Source organism: Odontomachus brunneus, unplaced genomic scaffold, assembly GCF_010583005.1.
Source record: "Odontomachus brunneus isolate Ranch 3 - 2012 unplaced genomic scaffold, Obru_v1 Obru_scaffold_005, whole genome shotgun sequence".
In the NCBI taxonomy this organism is placed as follows: Eukaryota; Metazoa; Arthropoda; class Insecta; order Hymenoptera; family Formicidae; genus Odontomachus; species Odontomachus brunneus.
In genome coordinates, this window is record NW_022639455.1 from 2114062 (window position 1) to 2133112 (window position 19051).

The 19051-nt window shown below is 43.9% G+C and overlaps 1 protein-coding gene across 2 annotated transcripts; it reads right to left on the minus strand.

Moving 5' to 3' along the window:
- Positions 1-4574: 4574 nt before the first annotated feature.
- LOC116849596 (homeobox protein engrailed-2b-like) lies at positions 4575-15087 on the minus strand. 2 transcript variants are annotated; one of them, XM_032826922.1, is made up of 3 exons: positions 13454-15087; positions 11649-13364; positions 4575-6585 (listed from the first exon to the last, which is right to left on the minus strand). In XM_032826922.1, exons 2-3 carry the CDS (start codon positions 12370-12372, stop codon positions 6239-6241), a joined length of 1071 nt encoding a protein of 356 aa, XP_032682813.1. In that variant the 5' UTR covers positions 12373-13364; positions 13454-15087; the 3' UTR covers positions 4575-6238. The 2 variants fall into 2 exon arrangements, with proteins under 2 accessions (XP_032682813.1, XP_032682816.1); XM_032826925.1 differs by having other exon boundaries at positions 11649-15087.
- Between the last annotated feature and the right edge of the window lie 3964 nt (positions 15088-19051).

Genomic DNA, 19051 nt, shown 5'->3' on the forward strand with positions numbered 1-19051 from the left:
TCTCTCTCTCTCTCAATCTTGCTCTTTCTCGTGTCATTCGTGAAAATAGAGCAACCACATGTCGCATCCTTCGTCCGCCGTCGCCGAGAGTCCCTCCGCATGAGCTACATGGATTTTCGCCGGACCTCTCTCTCCTCCCTTTCCGGAGCCCGTGCTCGCTATTTCGGCTCGTTAGGATAACGAGGATCTAATGTCGCGTTCTCGGCCCGGCCAATTACGCGGTTACGGCCGGCGGCACGCATCTTTCGGCGCATCCGTGCGATTCGAGGGCGTCCCTCAAAGGGGCGAGCTTATTAGCCGGAATTTATATTTCACCCGAATTTTTCTATTTTCGGTATTTCCCGATACTCTTGCCGCCTCGGCCGTTACGCTCTCGTCGCCGAACATCTGTTGTCGCCGCGCGTCTCGGACGATTTACCGTCGATCGCGAGAATCGACCGGAGGCGCAAGAACGAGCTCGTCTTTCGTCAAATTTGCGTTTTCAACATATACGGACACGCTTCAAGCCCCGACAATAATAATAATAACTTCTCGATCTCGTTGCGAAAAGCATTCTCTTTGCGTAGATTGACAAATCTTTTCATTGGGAAAATCGCAAAATTTCGCCATAATACGCGTTTGAAGGGAAGGAAATTTTTGCGCGGACGTGCTTTCTGCTGACGACGAATTAAATGATTCGCGTCGCGTCGTTAGAACCGCGAGAATGAGGTCGCGAGAACCCGTCGCGATTTATCGACCGCGCGCGAAACGTTTTATCGCACGGCGAGCGGGGGGAATTTCTTGCGGCGTCTCGCTTAAGCGGTCCCTTAAGGGCGCCGCGAAGAGATGCGGCTCTTGCGAGCGCGAGGTGATCTATTGGCGAGCCATCTGGCCGCGCGTCGTCATAGGGACGACGCATTTACGGACAGCTAAGTGGCCTTTACCCGGCTTTGGTACTCCGAAAGCGCGACGATAAATTTCGGTTCGCGCCGCGCCGAGTCCGCCTTTAATTTGACGGGGCCGGAACCTCGTTACACTCGTTAGCGTAAAGGGACGAAAACGCAACGCAGAAAAGCGCGGCCGATCTCGAGCGGAAAAAAACATTCGGTTGGATTAACCAGGCGTCTGGTGAAATATGAACGTACCAGAAATTCCGACTGAAGTTACCAGAATCCTGTTCAAGTTTCACTTAACTAAACAAGATTTATTCTAATCTTAGACCTTTAACTTAGATCTTTAACTTAGATTTATTCTAATTATTATTGTTAATATTATTATTATTATTGTTAATATTAACTAATCCGGTATCCCAATTAATTGATGACGCGCTTAATTTTGATTTCCTTTTCACAGCATTTAAAGAGAATCAAAAATAAGTGTATAATTAATTAATTGGGGGATGAGATAGGGGAGTAGTTAATATTAATAATATTAATAATAATAGTAGGAGTACAGAGGGTTGATTTAATGTGAAAAGTAGATTCACTGCGCACGTTGCAAGACTGAAAAAACACTCGGCTCGTGTGTTTAGGCCGTCAGACATTATTATCTTACCATTTCAAGTCGAAATTTTGATTCTACTTTTAGCCTCACTATTCTATTCACCTATTCCTTCCAATACTTATTTTGACGCTAAAGAAAATGAAGAGGGAAATTTTGGACATGATCAGAGTCAAAGTAAGAATAAATTGTATCATTAGAATGAAACCTACTTTGCTAATTTAGCTCCTACTGCGTTGTAAAAGTCAAGGTTTAACATAAATTTTGACTCAGGATAGTTTTAATATTTGCATAAGCAACAAGGCTTCCATTGGCCTTCTCCCTTTAAAAAGAAATTGCACTTAATATAATTAATGGCAATTAAAATCAGTCGCGTGTTAGTTTCAAGAAATATTACGCGCAGTTGCAATTGTACAGTCGGGGAACTTTCTGAAAATCTAAATCCCGCGCGTCATATTCTATTCGCGTTGCGTCGAGAATTGCCGTTTAAAACAATCGCCCACTGTGTGTTTCAACGATCCCCGATCGTTTCGCGAAATATTCGCAGGGGTTGGGCGCCCTTGGCCACGGACCGCTCAACGGTTCATCGCGGCGATCGTATTAAAATCCGCGCGCGCGTATATTTCAGGGCGCGCGCAATTAACGGGGCGCGTTGTTTCGCTCGCCGGCCAGTAACCGGGAAGTAGTTCGTCGTTGCGCGAATTCACGAACACGAAACTCAGCTCCGCCGGCACCGCCGCAACGGCTGATATTGTAATAAACGGTGCGCGCGAGGCACCGCAGCCATTAATTCACGTGGATCGCAAGGTGGTCCGCGGGGGCATAAGAAGGTGAAATTTAGTGAGCCACTGGTGGGAACGTACAGACCTCTAATGGCCATTCCGATGACTACGGTTCTCGACCACAAGCGCCCCCTTCTCACCCCTGTTCCCTTGCCCTCTCACTCTCTCTCTTTCTCTCTCACTGTCTGTCTTTCTCACTCTCTCTTCTGTCTCGACAAGCATAGTCTCTCACACTATGTCCCTTCTCTACGTTCTAACTCGTCCTTCGTCCTGCGCTTCAACCTCCATCACTCTTTCTCGCTCTTTCCTATCGGCTCTCGTGTCCTGCCGCGATGCTCTCTCTTTCTCTCACTCTCTCCCTCGTTCTCGTCCACCCGCCGCGCGTATGCAACGGCGTTCCAGCAATTACGCATCGCCGCAGTTAAATACAATGGCCAGGACAACGACTCTGTAATTTATCCCCGGTTTGGCCCACCGTCCGCGCGTTTGTTTCCAACGACGGCGGAGGTCGTCGTCGCCCTTCCGCGTACGCGCGCTCGCTCGCGCGTTCCACCACCCCTTCACAACCCCCGGTCCGGTGTGTTGGCGCGTTTAAATTAATGATAAGTAATATAACGCCACCGTATCCCGGACGTCCTTGGTTAAGCTGTGAAATATGGGTCGACTGATTATCGGCGAATTATATGAAAAAAGGAAACGGAAGGAGCACCGCGGGAAATTTACGAGGTTGCGCGAAGATCGATGCGTAGAAAATCGTCGTTCTGAGACCGTTCCGCGCGCTTGTCGACGCGAACACGTCGGATGTATGCCGCGTGCTAATGCGATCAATGCATCACGGACGGCGATCGGAACACGGTTGATTTCGCGAATGATTTCGCGGCGTGGAACAGGGCGCATAAATATATACCTAACGACAGCGCGACAGACAGTCGTCCTCGGTTAACGTCCATCCTCGCACGCATGGCACATTTAAATTTATGGTGATTAATAATAATATGAGAGTCGCGCTGTGTGTCGCGTTCGATACAAAGGCGAGCGCGTAGGCGCTCCAAGTTCGCGTCGATAAAGGACAGCTTAAATTTACAAGTCTTACGAGCGCGCGTGTATGTACATATACGAGACACACCGTAATTAATAGACGCACGAGTCATTGGGAAATGCCTGGCGGATGAACACGCTTCGACGCTTTCGAAAACTAATCACGCTTTCGTTGAAGTCAAAGTTCGCGGCTTCTTTTTCTCTCGATCTCGCGATGATCGATCGGCCGTCTGAACGAGAATCGAATCGGTGAGTTGCGTGATCGCTTGCGAGCAATGTGCGAGCGACATACCGCGATTATCACGTCTACGCTCGTTCCACCGCGTTCTCGGGATTTGCCTCGTTGATCTCGCACTCTGACTTCGTGTCGCGCGCATGTAAGGAAGAATTCGCAGCTTGGCAGAAACGCAGAAGACCGGGAGGCCAATGAAAACTCGCGCCAGTGGAGAAGCGGAAACTGTCGATCAGTGAGAGTTCTGCCTTTCTGCCGAGATGCGAATTCTACCTAACAATCCAGCGGCCCACGTCTGCGTGCGATATCCTCTGCCTTTTTCGCGGCCGTAATCTCTGCCGCCCCCAGGCACGACTGTCGTCGATAGCCTTATTATATCCTGTACACGCGGCGAGGAGAAACAACGCTCTCGTAAATCCGTTCGCGCGCGCTCGCCGAGCTGGAGCACGGCGTCGTATCGGCTAACAGGTGTGCGCACCCATATCGTTTATCTCGTGTCGATCGTTACAGCGCGGCCCGCGCGTGAACACTCTCTCGAGCTAGTCGCTCTCAGTCGTACTGTCATTGCCCGATTGCCCTTACTAACCACGTGAGTCAGTCCTTTTACTGACAGACGAGTCCGCGGAAGTTTACGCGTTCTCCAAGCTAATGAAATCGGTGGAAACGGTATTCCTTTAATCACGAGAAAGGAAGAAACACGGGACGAAGAGATTATTATTGATTATCCTTATTGCTGAGTCAGTTGAAAGTAAATTCATCGTAGATATACTCATTTTTCGTTATTCACTGTGCATAATCGCGTAATATATTTGTATACAAATAAAATCACAAATAAATTTTCATTATATTTACAAATAAATAAATAAATGTACGCTATAAAGTACGACAAAATCGCGTGATTTCCTAAATTATCGCGCTTGTCTAAATCGACCTGCCGATATCGTCAGAACTTGAAATACTCTCTATTAATGTGAACCATCGCACGCGCTAATGACTCCCGGGAGATAATTTCGGGGAACGAATAGGGGAGAGAACGCGTGTAGGAAGGACGAGCTTTTTTTTATTTCGATTTAATCATGATTAAGCGAATTACATAAATCGTTTATGCAGGAACACTTAGACACATGCACTTCCTATGACAATATACAATAATTCATCTACTAGTTAAACTACTTGCTTTTAATATCATATTAATCAATTGATCGAGATATATCAATATTACTTGAAATAAATTAATCAATTAATCAATATTAATTTATGTAATATCATATTACATAATAATAGAGGACGATAATATACATAAATATGAGATCGCTTCACGTTATGATTAAAAACTGATGTACTTCTACATCTTTTCTAATGATTGATCTACGTTTATATGTTTTTATCTTACATATACACAAACGCATACATATATTTCTATATATATTTACACAGTATATACAAAAACAAAAATAAATAACAAGTAAATCACGAATCCTATATATTAACGCCTTGCATATGAAGGTTAGAATACTCTTAGACGATAAATGTAAGACCGGTATATACTAGTGTATATATATTTCTCATATATATATACGATTTCTCATATATATATATATATATATATATATATATATATATATATATATATATATATACGATTTCTCATATATATATATATGATATGCAGTCTAATTCCATTGATACTACAATGTATAATTATGTATAATGTACAATTCTCACACCTATACATTTACAATGTATAGGTTAAAATTCTCGATATAACCTATCGAATTGAAGCGAAGTCTCAATCTGCCGCGTTCTTCACAGATTCGTTTTCAATGTTTCGTGAACATTCCAGTTCACTCTCCCAAAGCGAAGAGCGATTTGAAAGTAATATTTACCAATATTACCGCGGCAGCGAAAGTGTAGGCATAATTTTCCGGGCTAAAACATTTCTACGCGCATTTCTTAGTTTTAACATCTAATTCGAATGGTATTAGCCAAATTTGCGGTCATTCAATCCTCATCTAATTGTCTTAACTCCTAAACATCTAGATAAATATTATAATACCATAACTATTTATCGCTTCTTTACAACATACCTCAATCCAGTCAAAATCAGGAGCACATTTCTGACTTGTAAAGAATACGTTTGCTGAACGCAGGAACTGAGCCTGACAGGGGTCTGTCTTTTGTGTTATTAATTGTGTCAATATCTTTGAATATCTTCCAAGAAGTTGTGTCAATATTTTACGGACGTTTTACTCGCCTTGTAAGGGATTCTAAAAACAAATCAAGGGACTACTCATTAATCTTCTCGCGTCCTGTGACCGAAAAGCAAGGGATCGGAAATGACCAAGTCCTCTTAAATAACGAGTAAATGAGTCCTCCTAAGTCTTCTTAATTTCCCATACTACAAATTCGCATACTACTAAAATGTCTAAAAAAATATATAAACTATATTGATAAACTTTATGGAACTATATCGACTTATGTCAAGATATGCTACGATTAATAATTGCACATTATTATTACTCTCCTAATTTTCTTTTGTATCTTTTATCTCGCATTCAGTCTTTATCATTGATTATCGGAACACCGCTGCGTAATATTCAAGCGAGAACAGTACTTTCTACTCGCCGGCCACCTCGTCATTCCAGTTTCTCGCTTCTCCTCCAACCCGCTGCACTCGTCGTTTTCCATGTCCGAGTTCGCTCGCGTCTCAGGGATTTCTTCCGGTTACGATCTCCTCGCCGTCTTCGTCCACCGGCACGGTGGAATGGTTGTAGAGTCCCTGCGCCATCAGCTGAAGCGCCAGCGGATTCTTCTGGCCGCTCGCCTTCTTGATTTTCGCTCGTTTATTCTGAAACCAGATTTTGATCTGCGCCTCGTTCAGGCCCAGATCCTCCGAGAGCTGCTGCCGCCTCCTCTCCGTCAGATATCGATTCTCCGCGAATTCGCGCTTGAGACGCGCCAGTTGTTCGGCGCTGAAGGCCGTCCTCGGCCGCTTCTCTTCCGGCGTGCTGCTCTTAGTGCTTTGCGAACGCTTCACTCGCCTCGTGCGTGGCCCTAGAAATAAACCCAAAGGACTACTCATTAATGGTCTCTTCTCTGTGACGGCAAAACAGGACAAAAGATCGAAAATATGTTGGACTTATGCTGGTAAGAAAAAGTTCATATGTCGTCCTGTGATTCAGCGATTTTCTAATGACGCGAGCGAGTCATGGAGGAAGGACACTTCTCGGAATAACTATATCTGACTAGCTACTTTGGAATTTACCGAAGACGGAAATAGTTCGATTAACCACGGAAGATCGTCGTACTTGAGATTCTATCTGCGCTCTCGCACTCGCGCGGACTGTATTTCAATTTCGCGCGATCTGCGTTCTCTTTCTCCCTCTCTCTCTCTCTCTCTCTCTCTCTCTCTCTCTCTCTCTCTCTTTCTCTCTCTCTTGACGTTAATTTATATTCTCAACATCGTTCCCAACACGACAATCATAAAAGCAAAACAGTTATATTACGCGAATAATCGTGATGGGTTTTTATTGTTAAAAAGAAAGAAGAAAGAGTCTCGAAGATCGAGTCTCGAGACTGCGCTCCTCTTATTTGTCGCGACAACGATCGGAACTTCGCGTGGCACGCCTTTTAAAGGCCGTAAACGAGCAGGCCGATCACCTTGTATCGCGTGTGTCATCGAAAAGTAACGTTCATCGGCAAGTTTCGAGCATTAGCATTACGTGTTTTCGATTTTTTACTTAACTATATAGATAACGCGACCATCTAGCCGGCGTACACATCCGCGTGCTTTCGCTCGCGCTGCAGTTATCGTCGATTTTATTACTATTATCTCCGAGGAAAACCGTTAAGCGGCCGTTCCAGCCGTTTGTAACTCGGGATATATCTTTATGACGCCGTAATTATTATATCGATAGTATGTAAAGTACACATAATTACCTTCATTATTATTGCTACTAAAAAGAACTCGCGTAATCCGACTCCGGAGAAAGGAGAGGGTGTACAAAAAGAAGAGGCTCTCGCCGATCATTTCCAGGCAGGCAGCGATCGTCAGTGTTACTGCCAATGTTATTATCGCTTTAAAAACACGCTAAACATTGACTTCGGCACCGCGAGAAATTGCAACCGCGGTCTTGTTGCCGCAACGATCGCCCGAGCCTCAATTACAAATAACGAGTGCCGGCGCGCTCGGCTATTGAACGACCGCTAATTCCTGGCCTATCGATTTTCACTCTGCAATCTCTTTTTTATTAATACACTGTTACACGACACGGGATCTGTGATTTCGTGCTGCGCGAAAATCGATGCGAAGCGAACCTCCGTGCTCGCGTATGCCTCGCCCGAAAAGAAATCTACTGTCTCGTTGAATCTACATTCGCTGATCAACGTTTATCGCGGTGGAGCTAAATAAACGATTGTTGAAGAGACGTTTATCGGCTCGAGACGCGTTTAGACGGAAAAATCGAACCAACTCGATAGAGACAAGCGAGAACAGGCGGAAGAAGCGATAATGAGGACGAGGAGGAGGAGGAGGAGGGAAAGAAGTATACGTCCGTATGTAGGACACTGATTGTAGAGGGTAGTTCGCGAATGTAGGTTCTGCACAATTAAGCTCTGCGAACTGGTGCAGGTGGCATCGGGCCGTACGTTAACCTCGTCTAGCTAGTTCTCTGTCTCTCACTCACTCTCACTCTCTCTCTCTCAAATCGGATATAACGTATGCGGCTCGCGCGATCCTTCAGCGCGACGTTCCCGCATCTTCTGCGCGACGGAGCGTAATAACTTACCGCGTTAATATCGAGCGAGATGGGTGCATTAGGCGTACACACGTCTCGGCCATCGTATCGTTTATCTTATGGAGAGCGAACGATTATGTGTCTCTAATGAGAAAACGCGTAATTAGACACTCTCAAGGCGGAGATCGCTGTCATTTGTCGACGAAGCCGGCAAATCGCGATTTGTCCGCGACGTTGGCGCGGAGTCGGACCTGAGTAATTAATCACTGAAATAAGTTTATCGAACATGCACCAATGCGAGGACAGTGATATCAATTGTGGATATCTCGTGCACTACTCAGATATCCAAGTCTTTCGGGTACTGACCGTCTACTGAAGTACTCAGATCCACGAGTTTTATCCGGATATTTAAGTCGAGTCCAGGTGATTTCTATACATTTCTAAGTAGATATATGGGTGATATCGGGAGATGTACACCCAAATGAATACTATTCAAATATCTAAATATTCACACGGAGAAGAAAAGTGTTTGGTAGTACATTGTGTGAGAGAAAAAAAAATATCTAAAAAATTTTAAAAATATTTATTTGATGGGTAACATCAAATAAATAATTTTAAAATTTTTTATATATTTTTTTTCTTTTGAATAGTATTCGTTTGGGTGTACATCTCCCGATATCATCCATATATCTAAATAACATATTTACTTGTGCTAGCATATATATTTTACATTGAGAAAAAATTTCTTTCAAATGAGAAAATATGTATTTTTCTAAAATACCACCGTTGCCTTTCATGAAAGCAATTGTTTATTCTATTTGAACTGTTCTATTTAAACCAAAGAATTTATATTTAAAGAAATGTTATCAGTACCCACTAGAGTTTCTGATTTCCCGACCTTTTTAATTTCTCGGGACTCGAGAATTCCCGTGTGTCTGTTCCCAGGAATTCCCGGGAAATCGAGAATATAAAAAAATCTGTGAAAAACACGATAACGATTTGTGAAACATGAAATTCAAAGAAAGTAATAAATTAAAATACATATTAATTGTTTAAACGTATTTTTGACATCGTAGTTGGACGGGCGGTTCTCTCTAGTGTCTCGAATATTACAATTATAAACATGCAAACATGAATAAGCTATCTAGAAAGAATTAATTAGAAGGATATAAAACAGAAGAAACAATTAGTGATTCGGAGGATTCTGAGTATATGAGACATTAATATAATTTTAATGCATTGTACCAATGCAGTTAAAATAAAAATATTATGATTTTATTTTTAATATATTCACATATGTATAATAAGTTTAATATGTTTCTTAAACATATTAAATATAGAAATGGTAAAGAGAAAAAAAAGGGGAAAAGAAGAAATAGTGACATAATAAAATTATTTCCTTTAATTATTATGTTTCTTTTAATAATTGAATTGGTAATTTATTAATTATTACTCAATTATTATATATATATATATATATATATATATATATATATATATATATGTGCTTAAATATATTTCGGTCGAAATGACCGGTACGCGCCCCCTAAGTTGGTCCCGTTAACGATTCCACTCCCGGATTAAACGAACACCGACCAACATAAGCATAAGCATCACTTGTCCTAGTTTAATATTTGATAAACAACAAAGATAAAGTGATACTTAAAACACTAAGCACCAAAGCGAATGTAGTCATTGTTTGCGCGTTAATTATCTATTTATTATGTTTTTTCAAAAATTTCTCGATTCCTCGACTGATTTTTCCCCAGGATTAAATTTGACAAATTTCCCGGGAAATCGAGATCGAGAATTCCCGGGTCAAAAACTCTAGTACCCACACGAACACTGAAATATTTTTCTTCTCAATGTATTTGTCACTATAATCACGTATATTGAGACAAAAATTTGAAAATTTATTTGTGCGAGATATAAAGTTTATTCACAGAGAAATAAACCTTATTTCATAGAAGTAAACTTTATGTCCCACAAATAAATTTTTAATCATTTTTCGTCAATATAAAAGAATTATAATCAGATGTGAATCATTCTTGTAATAAATTTCATTATAGCGTTAGTGATAATAACCTTACATATTGCTACTACTTCATTTTTAAATTAATAATGAAGAGACAAAACAAAACAAAAGAACAATTGTAGGCAAGTAAGAGCTGAATAAGCTACATAGAAGAACCTTGTAAGTGTAAATAGTACAAGTTATAAGTGTAAATGGAGTACAATCTTATAAGTCTAAATCTACTTATAAGGTTACACTGGATCAACAATTTAGCATGAAAAAATTACAATTTATTTCACCAGTTCGCTTCAAATTCAGCTCTCAAGAAATTTATATCGCTCCGACATTGGCTCTTATTTGCCTATAATTTTCATGACTTTTGATTGTACTTGTTTCTTATTAGAACAACAAAAAGATATAGTTGGCGTCGAAAATAACAATAATTTGGGTGAAATGAACTATTCTTTTCCCGTCAATACACATACTCAGGCACTCGAGCTCGCAAGCATAACCCGTCTACTCATTCGTTACGTGTATTCGTATCGTTAGCTCGTCTCCGTTTCGTCTTGTCTCGTCTCGTTTCGTCTCGCCTCGTCTGTCGGAGCGAATAGAGTCGCTAAACCGCGAAAGTACGATTCGCAGGGTGAGATTACGTGATTACGCGCGCGAAAAGCGGCGATTACCTTGGTAAGCTCCTTAATCGCACAAAGACTCGCCCTCAGTCCGCGTGACCTCCGGCTACGAAAGCCGGCGATAAGCCCACGAAGCGGGAGCCACGTGTTTCGCTCTTGCCGAGGGATTTCGCTTATCTTCGTGGCCGCGCAATTTTTCAGACGCTCTGATGGGGATTTTAATTAACGGCCAATCGTGATTTTGTAAGTACGTACGGTGCGCATAGAGGCGAGCAAAACATCTTGATAGGCATTTCCGACGTCTCGCGACCACGCGAGTTCTTCTTGCATGCGGCTGAAACGCAAGTCACGTGCTGCGCGCACGAAAAATCTGAATTGAATTTCTGAGCTTTTTCGCTCCCCTCCCCCCCCTCCCCTCGCCCCGGACGTCACTTTGTCGGACGTGTGTCGGTGCGATAGAATAGCGCGCGAGACGGATATCAACATGTTAGAAAAATCGTGGCCAGCTCTCCGTCGAACTCTCCTAACGGTACGAAAACGTCCGAGTTGTGAGGAAGCTCAGATAAAAGAACGAAACAGCGAACTGACAGTACCAACGACAAAGGTAGACGTTGTTTTTCGCCGTTCAAGCCAACGTTACACTCGCACATTCGCGGTACATTTACGCGTTAGTTTCCTACGGAATAATTCACCTTACGAGCGCGAAGACGCGTAGAGAAGTCTGCGTTTACTTACCGGAAGACGGCCTGTCCGAATATCTGGTGCAGTACACCCACGCGGGCCATAGACTCTGCCCGTTGGTCGCATTTTGACTTTTCGCTGAAACACCGCCGTTGCTACTACTGGACTGTGCGGTCTCTCCGTTTAAAGACTCGCCGCTGATAGTGGACGATGCGGAGCATAGGGAAGATGGTCTGGTAACTGAACCGCTGGTAGCCGAACTCCTGCTAGATGCCAGACTTTCTACACTGCCGCTCCTGCTGAGCCGTCCGGCTGAATTATGCCTTTGCAAAGGCGACGTCAATCCGCAATGGGACGAAAAAGCGTCCCTACTGTCTCGGATTGCGTAATTCGTTGCGTTTGACAAGTTCGGTGACAGTCGTGTAGACGGTAGGCTTAAATCCCGCGGAAGTGAAAGCAAACTACTGGAGCTCTGTTCATTGGGTGCTCCCGTCGTGTGTCCGTTTGTAAATTTTGCGGTCGTTTGTTTCGGTGTTTTTGAGCTGAGAATGGCTTTGAGGCCAAACTCAGGACTAAGAATATTAGCAACGCTGAACCGTAACGGCGTGTCAGTGTCGGGCTGGTCGCCGTCGTCCGATGGCTGATTCTCCTCTTGCAGTAATATGCGATTACCGGACGTACGAGCAGAATGGTAGATATGAGGATTATAAGCATATTGGCCACCCATCTTGTACGGAAAATTGCGTATGATTATCATGGGCGACACAGTAATGCTCATTCCACATTCAAATATTCCCTCCGTCCTGTAAAACTGTCTCGTGTCTCGCACTAGACCGATAATGTTAGTTCGATAACGATGCACTAATTCTTCGTGTTTATTCGCGTGGGAAAGAGACGGGGAAACAACACATCGCCGGTTTCATTGTCCACTTCTGTCACGCAAACTTCTATTCCGCGTGTAGACCGTTTCGCGATAGGTCACAACGAGACGCGATTCTCCGCTTTAGGTATCTCTACGGAGCCGTAGTCGAAGTAAACACTATGTACCACGTGCCACCAATGTCCTAAGGAGCACGTCGTCTCTATGCTACATTCCTCAAGGCTTACCGCGAGTCACTGTGCAAGAGAACGTTCTTTTCTTCCGGTGCTTCGCCGTCTTCCCTATTGGCTTCATCGGGTCCACTTGCACGTACCAGTACCGTACTGTACGTATCGCAAAAAAGTGAGCTCCCGCGAGCGTACCCGCGACGCGGTATGAGAGCAGCGTGTTAATTATCGGCTCGTCTTTGGAGCCGGTCCAAACCGAAGAGCTTTTCCCGAGGTTTCTGAGTACTCTGGCGAGTGCTGTGACGGGTCTGACTGGCTGTCCATCCGTCGCTCAGTGATGTCTAAACTAGGGGACCCAGGGTCCCTACTTACCGCCTGTCCCTCCTCACTTCCCCCTTGTCTCTTCTCTCCTCCTACGCCGCAGTCCGGAGTGCAGTGCACTAGACACCCTCGATTGTATCTCTATTAACTCTTCGGTCAAAAGCTCCGCCCATTCGCGTAAGGTGTGCTCCCTCTCCCAGTCGATCCCCACCGCCAGTGGTACCGGTAGTAGGGGACTGGCGAATTTGCCGCGGATCAATGTTCCGCTGGTTCCCTCTTGTGCTCCAGGTAGCGCGTTTTTCGAAAGTCGCGGTTTTCCGGCTCTGTAGACCAAAATCGACCGACTAGGGACCGGTCGGTTAATAGGCCATAGATTTAGTTTCGCTTCTTTAAGGGGTTTGACTGTGAAACAAGGTTGAATGTTACCAAGGACAAAGTCACTAAGAAACTGCCTAAACCATTTAAGTAATCCGCAATCTGGTTTGCCCTACCTAAACATAATACAAGTATCCGTATTGGAAACATGTGGAAGAAAAGGTTCCTTATTTGTAGTATTGATGTGGCGGCAACATCATAAAAGAGGTCTCCCTAATCCCATAGAGTCTCTGATTGTCTGTTATTCAATCAGACCAAAGCACACTAATAAGGTAAACAAACTTTATCCATATATCAAAAGATGAAGACCACCATACACACTCAGTATAGGATTTTATTTAAAGATCTATTGCCTATTGTTTCATAATGGGCACATCAAGAATATATGGATATCCGCGCCACTGCGAGCACAATAACGAGGATATCCACTTCTCTCCGCCCCATTTGAGTTTCTCCCACCACATGCAAAGCCTTCAGGTCTTGGCCACCCCTTTTCATCCTTGTCCCTCCTCTATGACACGCCTACTTTGATACATCCCTTCTACCCACTACTCCATACTTTTGTTCCTCCCCACCGTATAGTGTTGTCGATCCGATCATGCTGAAACTGGCTAATTCGTTTCTTCGGGCCGACGAGCTTACTCTCTCCCCGTCTCTCTTTCTCACTGATCCTCCTCTACCGATCCTTCGCCCTACCACCCTGTCCTCGAGTGCGACGTGGATTTTATCGTCGCGCGTCGGAATCGCTTCATACAAAAATTTGCACGAACACCATCAGCCATGACCCTCTCTTATTCTCCCTTTTTTCGGGCCCGACGGCTTCGCGACGGTTAACGAACAAATGTATTATCCACCCCACTGCAGATGCTGCTCTGCCTCTCTCTCTCTCTTTCTTTGTTCCACCTCCAGCAACCTCTCCCGTTGGTCTCGCTCTATGCATTGTCTACGTACGCCGTATATCTGCTTTTTCTCACTTCCACATCCATATTTCAGCGTAACTCATTTCTAGATCGCTCAATCGTATCGATATTTCACACACAGCTAGAAAGTTAAAGGGGCAGCATGGTCCAATCCCTTTTGTCGGACTTACCTCACGCGTGACTTGGCAATCCGGCTACCGTGTAATGTACTTTGTACACGCGGCTATGTGCTTTGATGTTTGGGTTATTGTTGCGAAAAGATCACCTATGGACCACAACAATACTTAGTGCTTTTTTGGAAGATCGATAGTTGTGGCGATTCTATTCTATTTTCCTTTACTTTGGTGGCAACCGTCTAGCGCTAGGTCGATTTCGTACTTTCTTTGAACGACGCTTTCGGAGTTCGCCAGCGGAATCATCACGTGTATCACCGATGACGACACGCCCGCTTGTTAATCGACGGAACGAAATTGCGGCTATTAACTCTTTAACGTCTAATCGCGCGGAGGAATGCTCCCGCTGCGTCGGAGTGCTGTTCCTCGATCTCGACGCGCGAGGCGGCGCGAGACCGCGCATTAGAAGCACGCGAGACGCATAAGGAGTCGTCGTTAAAAGCGCTCGCAATTAAAGCCAGTAACGAAATCCGCCCAGCCGACGACGTAGGTCGCACGCAATAAGTCAGGTGTTTCGCGCGGTAATTGACGGGGACAACTCGAGCCGCCGTTCACGCCTAAAGAAATACGCCTCCGGTTCTGTTACACGACCAACGAAAGCAAAACAAATCATGTACGACCATCTCAGAGAATTGTGATAACGTTCGGCCTAACTCTGACCTAATCGCGAACGGACAATCTGGATTTTAACTTTGGAATGAACATTTGTATGTGAATACTTCAATTCACTCCAATCGATTGAGATATTCGCTTATATGGAATCAGAATACATTCTACTTTCTTAAAGTGAAACATCATTGAAAGCAGTAAATATACACTGATTTACAGCTATAAGTACAGCACTGAAACTGCTCAGTGCTATACTTATAACTGATATCGGTGACTATTCACTGATTCACTTTAAGAAAGATTCACTTTAAGCTCGAGTGAGACGCTTCACTCTTGCGACTTCGAGCGGCAGTATTTTCACTTATTATTTCGAGTGAAAATACTGCTACTTTCTCCTCGTTTTGATTCCACTCCAAAAAATTTAAGAAATAGATGTTTCTATATTTTTTATCTTCTGTCAGATCTTTAGTGGCTCTTCTTTTTGTAAAAGTCATACACGCATTTTAGAGTTAATAAAGTTTCGCGTACACCCAATTAATTAGGAAAGAGCTTGAAGGTAAATTAAGAAATATTTAATTATCCACTATCAAAGAATCTGAAGAGGTCGGAGGGAAATAAGGAATTTTAGTCGAGTTGTTTCGCCGAGCGCGAATTAATATGTTCATTAACGTCGTTTGATGAAATAATAGACAACGAGCGCGCATTGCATCCGAATGAACCTCCAGACGTAGGTTATCGCGCACTCGACACAAATCAACATTTTTATCGGATCGCCATCGGTCGGCCGAGCGAGCTTCGCCTAACGGAGAACGTCGTAAATTACGGGAACCTCGTCCGCTTTCTTTCTTTTTTACACTAATTATTGTCCGTATCGATGGTCTTCGTACCTCGAATAATATCAGCGCGATTTACCAGCTACTGGCACGGCCGGTGCTAACGAAGTCGTTTATACCTTCCTCCCATTAACATACCGCTCGTCTTATTTAATTACCGCCGGCGTTGCTGATCGTCCGATAGTTTTGCAATAATTAAGCCGCTCAACGGCCCAGCAACGTAACATAGCAGCTGACGACAACGACGACGGTGATGATCGAGTCGTTATTACGGCGCGCTCTTGAAAACTCAAACGGAATCACAGATACCTAGTACTCTGAGCGATAGTTTCACTCTGAGTGAAACGTGAAAAGTCCGACTGTGAGTCTCTCCATGCTCATTATCGCCCACGGGTCATATATAGTCATATACAGGATGTCTGACGTGTGCAGGTAAAGCACGTCAACCAAAGCGGAGGATACTTTATCATTTTTTGAACAATCACGTAAAATCTCGAGCGATTAATGAAAGAAAATTGGCAAATTAGTGCGCGTAACGCACTATTCTTTAGTGATATGTTTGCGATGCGAATTGAAAATCAATTGGCCGTACTGCAATCTAATCTGAATAATCTAATCTGTGAAGTTGATTTTTGAGTTTTAGTTTTTTTTAACCACCGAGTAGTCCATATGTCTATCTACGTAAACAATCCAAACCTAGATGGGTGCCTAAAATTAACTAAAGAGGTTTTTATTTCCTACTGGTTTTGTTATTTTTTACTAGTTACATTTCTATTACACATTTTTTAAGGATTAAGCTTGTCAGTGAATACCCTTAAACAGAAAAACAGTGACTATGCTCGACTTCTTCAACTTCAGTGCTATCTATATTTTTTAGATTATGTATAAAATTTTCATCTTAATTTTTCTCAAAGATACTTCATGTAGGTTGGACTATTCTTGCATAAATACAATCAGTTGTCTATACTCACATCATTACTCTGCCTTCAGATGTCAGTAGATTTCCCCGTCGCTTGCACGAAAAGAATATTAACTTCTTTTTTTTCATCTAAATTCTTTTCAATTTTACTATGTTTTTAGTAGACCACAAAGGTAGACTGTCAGTAAAGTCTATCCTGCCGAGAAATATGGTAAATTTCACTAGAAACATTGCAAGTGTTTTAATAGTACATTTTAATTCCTGGAATATAAGCAACATATATGAAATAAAAGAAATTATTCCAAAAAGTCGATCTATAGAGACTTACTATAAAATTCACTCCGTGTAAAGGCAGTCGTTCTTGAACCATTCTTGATGAACTCATAGAGATCCTTCCATAACGTCGTACGTACTGATTCACCAATCAGCTTTCATCAATTACCGGAAATTTTGCGTGGTTCTCTGAAAATTGGTAAGATATTTTTTATTCAGAGGTTGACGTAGTCTACATGTACACGTGCATTGGGATGTCTCGTGTCAGACACTTTGTATACCTCGAAGTATACTTTTTACACTTACCTCAAATTGACGTCTTCGGGTCGCCACAACATGCAGACGATAATGCTGGCGAATTGCGTCCATCGACTCGCCGTTTTTGTTCACTTTATGAAGCAGCAACCCAGTTCCGAGGACAGGAACGCGTCTTCGCACACTTCGCCTTTCGAAATCCGCTTCGTTAAGGCGAAAAGACGGGAAACAGGTATCTTTTTGCTTTATAACTTCGTCAGCGACTGTCGTTGCTCGATCTCTGCCAGCGGTTCAATTCAACTGAGACGGCGATCCACTTTATTTTCTCTGCTCGTCACCACCGCTATCTTCGTGAATTCCGCGTGGAGAAATGTATAAGATCACTGTTACGGTCGGCGATCTTATTAATGACCACCACAAGCATGCTTCCATCACTAGCACCACTAGTTACCACATGAGCCACGCGGAACTGGGTTGCTGCTTCACAAAGTGAACAAGAACGGCGAGTCGATGGACGCAATTCACCAGCATTATCGTCTGCATGTTGTGGCGACCCGAAGACGTCAATTTGAGGTAAGTGTAAAAAGTATACTTCGAGGTATACAAAGTGTCTGACACGAGCGATCATTAGCCACAAGGTCACTTCGTGCGAGGACAATAATAGAGATAGCGGCCATAAATAACTGTAACGTGTCCATCTGTCAATAGCGTTTATCTGAGCGCTCGCGAAGCATCGTTCCATGGGAATAGTCTGGGATAGAGTATGAAATCGATTGTCCGAGCTGGCCCGCATTGCAGCCGGAGAGACGGCTCCTCCGTCACCTTTAAAGAGACATTCGTCGCTCTGTTATTCGATAAAGGGAACGCTCTCGATGGGGCGAGACGAGTTGCCAAAGCGTGTGAGAAAGAAGAGAACATGTTGCGATATTCATTACGCGACTCATAGCACGACTTGTGTGAGAGCTCTAGGCTTTTATTAGGCGACGTGTTTTCAGTAAACAGCCATCACAGGCGGTATATAAATTGCAAGCGTGACTACCAGAGGGTATCCCTTAATCATCGTCAGACCATACCACGCGTCGCTCCGTCGCAAATTACAATTCGCGAGACTATCGGACGCGTTGTCGGCGGGTCATTACAAACACTCCTATTTGGGGTTGGACGATCGGCTCGTTATACACATCGAGACCGGGGCAAATCACCGAAATGCAAGCCACCTTGTTCCCCCTCGTTAGAAGGCGCACGGGGTCTTTGAGGAAGAAAGAGAGAGAGAGAAAGAGAAAACGCCGACGGCGAGACCAATCGCCGCTCTGGGACGTCAAGGATTGATTGGGTTTTTCGTCTCGCGAGTCGTCCACCCCGCGCGCCACCTCGTGTCTCTCTAGCCCTCGCGGTGCCTGCACCCTAAAGCGAGCAACGAGACGCGCGGAGCTAGCGCGCACCGGCGATCATTATTCCCCGAGCGCGATTTGTAAACGGGTTCTATTTATGGCACTGCAAACTCTATAATCAGCCGCCGCAGGGGCGACGACTTATTTAGAATAATTAATGCGGGTACGACCTCGTGAACCGGTCCGCCGCCAATCGTCACCACGGCTGCCCCACTATCCTCTCAGCAGAGGGGAAATTGTAGGCGTAGTCGGACGAAAGTCCGCCCACAGTTGAATCTCGCATGCAACCTCGCGTGCAGGTAGAAACTCGGTGGGACTCTCTCTCTCTCTCTCTCTCCCCC

Coding starts and splice junctions, on each gene's coding strand:
- LOC116849596 (XM_032826922.1), bottom strand. CDS start 12,372: ATGAGCATTACTGTGTCGCCCATGATAATCATACGCAATTTTCCGTAC. Junction 6,586..11,648: donor TTCGGACAGGCCGTCTTCCG/GTAAGTAAACGC, acceptor GTTTATTTCTAG/GGCCACGCACGAGGCGAGTG.